This window comes from Etheostoma cragini, chromosome 22 (genome assembly GCF_013103735.1).
Source record: "Etheostoma cragini isolate CJK2018 chromosome 22, CSU_Ecrag_1.0, whole genome shotgun sequence".
Classification (NCBI taxonomy): Eukaryota; Metazoa; Chordata; class Actinopteri; order Perciformes; family Percidae; genus Etheostoma; species Etheostoma cragini.
In genome coordinates, this window is record NC_048428.1 from 1547436 (window position 1) to 1550676 (window position 3241).

The 3241-nt window shown below is 41.0% G+C and overlaps 1 protein-coding gene and 1 long non-coding RNA gene across 5 annotated transcripts in view; one reads left to right on the top strand and one right to left on the bottom strand.

The window, feature by feature from the left end:
- The window catches only part of LOC117937538, a 47077-nt gene that overhangs the window by 2866 nt on the left and 40970 nt on the right, over positions 1-3241 (top strand). The window lies entirely within an intron of this gene.
- LOC117937533 (leukocyte elastase inhibitor-like) overlaps positions 1-3241 on the bottom strand; it is a 56471-nt gene that overhangs the window by 1720 nt on the left and 51510 nt on the right. For 2 of the 4 annotated variants that reach the window (XM_034861568.1, XM_034861569.1), the window contains exons 3-6: positions 2457-2561; positions 840-980; positions 524-641; positions 246-388 (exon numbers count right to left, since the gene is read on the bottom strand). In XM_034861568.1, coding sequence (XP_034717459.1) covers positions 246-388; positions 524-641; positions 840-980; positions 2457-2561 — 507 coding nt within the window. The remainder of the gene's footprint in view (positions 1-245; positions 389-523; positions 642-839; positions 981-2456; positions 2562-3241) is intronic. The other 2 variants (XM_034861570.1, XM_034861572.1) reach the window with 1 other exon arrangement.

A 3241-nucleotide genomic window follows, 5' to 3' on the forward strand; every position in this document is an offset into this window, starting at 1 on the left:
TCTGAAGTCTCTTTATATAGACCTTAGTGGTCCCCTCATACTGTATCTGAAGTCTCTTTTATATAGACCTTAGTGGTCAGATTAATATCAAATTATTTTTATTTACACTTCTTTCAATGAAGAAGTCAGGATTAGAATCCTAGTGGCGTAAGTGGTTTATGAAAACCATAATACAGATTTAAAAACCTGTTTTACTGAGGTTTTGTGAATCAGTGTAAGTCTAGTTTTTCTTTGAGCAGTGTTACCTTGTTGAGTCTAAACTGAGCATCCTGTGTGGCACTCGTCTTAAACTGCGTGTTCCAGTTGCCTTTGAAGTAGATGGCATTAACCAGCACCATCCTGGTCATGCTGTCCACCACACCTTGGCCCAGCAGATCCTTAATTTTATCTGGTGAACATAATTGACACATACATGAAGCAATGGCACACAACTGAAAGCAATTCTAAAGTTTTGATTAAATTATGAGCTAATTAGACTCTATGTTTCCATTGGTGTTATGTGTATGTAAGGGTGTAGATCCACCTTGAGTCTGCTTCTGCACCCAGCTGTTGATGTTGAGTCTGGCGGCCTCTGAGCCACCTTTGAAGTCCACAGTCTCCAGCTCTGCTTTGTAGTGCTTTTTGGTTTTTCCTAAGAAATCCTGGAACCATCAACACCATATTCTCTTAATTAACTTTAAGTAGTGAAATTGAAAGTCATTATAGCCAGAAAAGTATTTCACAATTCCTCATTCCTTCTTAAAGAGCTTAAATATTCCCATGTGTGCCTCTCACACCACGCATACTATACTCATGAAGATGCATACACACATGCTAAATAAACACACACACACACACACCTCAACAAACTGATAGGACTGCTCCCCGTACAGCCTGTTGGCAACACTGAGGGCATAAGGAGCATCAGCCTTGTTGAGCTCGCTCAGCAGCTGGGCAAAGCTAACATGGACATCATCCTGACAATCCTTGGTTTTCAGGCACTGTGGACAAAGGAGAGACAACTGTTACAGAGATGCACTGTGGACAAAGGAGAGACAACTGTTACAGAGATGCACTGTGGACAAAGGAGAGACAACTGTTACAGTGATGCACTGTGGACAAAGGAGAGACAACAGTTACAGAGATGCACTGTGGACAAAGGAGAGACAACAGTTACAGAGATGCACTGAGCACTGACAGACCAGTCTATTCTAAACACTAGATTAGACCGGGCATCTTGCCTGTTAACTGATGAGACTATAGACTAAATAAGAAATGTTTTTGTTGTAGTTGCCGACTTTTGTGCTCCATGCTATGCATTTGCATAACATTACGCACGCATGTTGAATGATGGTGGGTAACTAGAGTACACAGTCACTCACATTTGTTACAATATACTTCTAAACCCTATTTCTTTGTCTGTAAAACTGTCTCTTGTAAATCAATTGGTCACAAAAAAAGGGTAAAGGTTTTTAAAATGTGGAAATGCAAATGGTATTAGCATAGTCTAGTACAACATAGACAGATTGGTGCATAATGATGTACCTAATAGGCAGTAGTAATAAAATGTTTTACTGGTGTGGCATTTCAATTTGAAGGTTTTCAGTAATCCATTCTCCAGTCCTCCAAATAACAGATATATTGAGAACACTTAAATCCTTTGCAAGTCAACATTAGTGTACAACATCCCAACACGGACAGAAAAATATGGCAAAATGCATAATAAATAATAAAAAACAGATATGGAAAAAGTAACACTTCAACACCTTACACACAGACTTTAAAGAACCCATGGCGATGCCTGCCCAAGCTTTGACGAGCCCTTCCAGAAACATACACATGAAGACACACGCCGTTCCGCCACCATGTTTTTTTTTTTTCCCCCACATGTTATCTTCAATAAACAAATGTCCACCTTTTTATACTGCTCAATTCAGGATGGTTTGTATTGTCAGGTGTGTATCCAAATCAGTCATAATGTCGTTTGCTAACTTTGGTCTCAGTCACATACAAGAGTGTTATCAGAGTAATACACCTTGATACACTGTATACTAAAAGGAAACAGCTTGATATATGCGTGCTTTAATTTCCTGAAGTATTTTGGTATCATATTTGTCACAATTTCAAATTTGTAAGTGAGGGCGAAGTCTAACCACACTGTGGTTTCCAGCCGCTGCTTATAAGAGATAGGAAGCAGACCAGGACTACATTCCTGTGTATTAAGTAATATTATGAGCTGTTTGGACACACACACACTAACAACACAGTAAACAAGCGCTGCGCCCTTGCTTTGCGTTTTTCTCAAATTCAGTTCAAGACAGCGGCACAGAGGAGATCAGCAAGCAAAGCAGAGTGAAACAGCAAATTCTCTCCGAAACACCGGCTCACCAGATGACACCCTGACTGTTAAAATGCCCCTTGCAGACAGTAAAATGCCCCTCAGTTAGTTTCTTATTCCTCTGCCGTGACTCCGTTACCCCCTTCAGCAGATGCGCTGGCAGTCTGGACTGGACCTGCTGCTGCTGCCCCTGCATCTGCTTTGCTCCATGCCGTGGCTTTTCTGCCTTAGTGAAGCGGAGGACCTGGGGGGGGGGGGCACAGTGTGACCACTGTTAAGTCAGAGACCACGTGTCTCTGGTGGTGTACAGAAGTTATATTATCACCCTAACAGTGATTGTCCGGTACATTACCATTAGACTGGGAAGATGGCTCAAACATTATACCAAGTCAAACAGCAAAACAGAGTGAAGGGAGTTGGTCAGCAAAACACTTTTTGGGGATAATAATAATAATGAGAAAAAAAAATTAAAATAATACATTGTATTGGTAGAGCACATTTCAGCAACGGGGCAATTCAAAGTGCTTCACACAAAATCAGTTAAAAAACTGTCAAAAAATTAAAGCAGATAAAACACGAGAATAAACAGTTAAAAATAAAATAAGAGTAACAGTTACAGTGCAGTATAAGAAATTAAACATTAAAGAAATGAACATCATCATTTAAAGAAAGGCAACATGAAAAAGAAAGGTCTTCAGCCTTGATTTAAAAGAACTGAGAGTAGCAGCTGATCTGCAGGTTTTGGGGAGTTTGTACCAGATATAAGGAGCATAGAAACTGAACGCTGCTTCCCCCTGTTTAGTTCTGACTATGGGGACAGAAAGCAGACCTGTCCCAGATGACCTGAGAGGTCTGGGGGGGGTCATAGTGTAGTAGCAGACCTGTTCCAGATGACCTGAGAGGTCTGGGAGGGGGGGGGGGGGG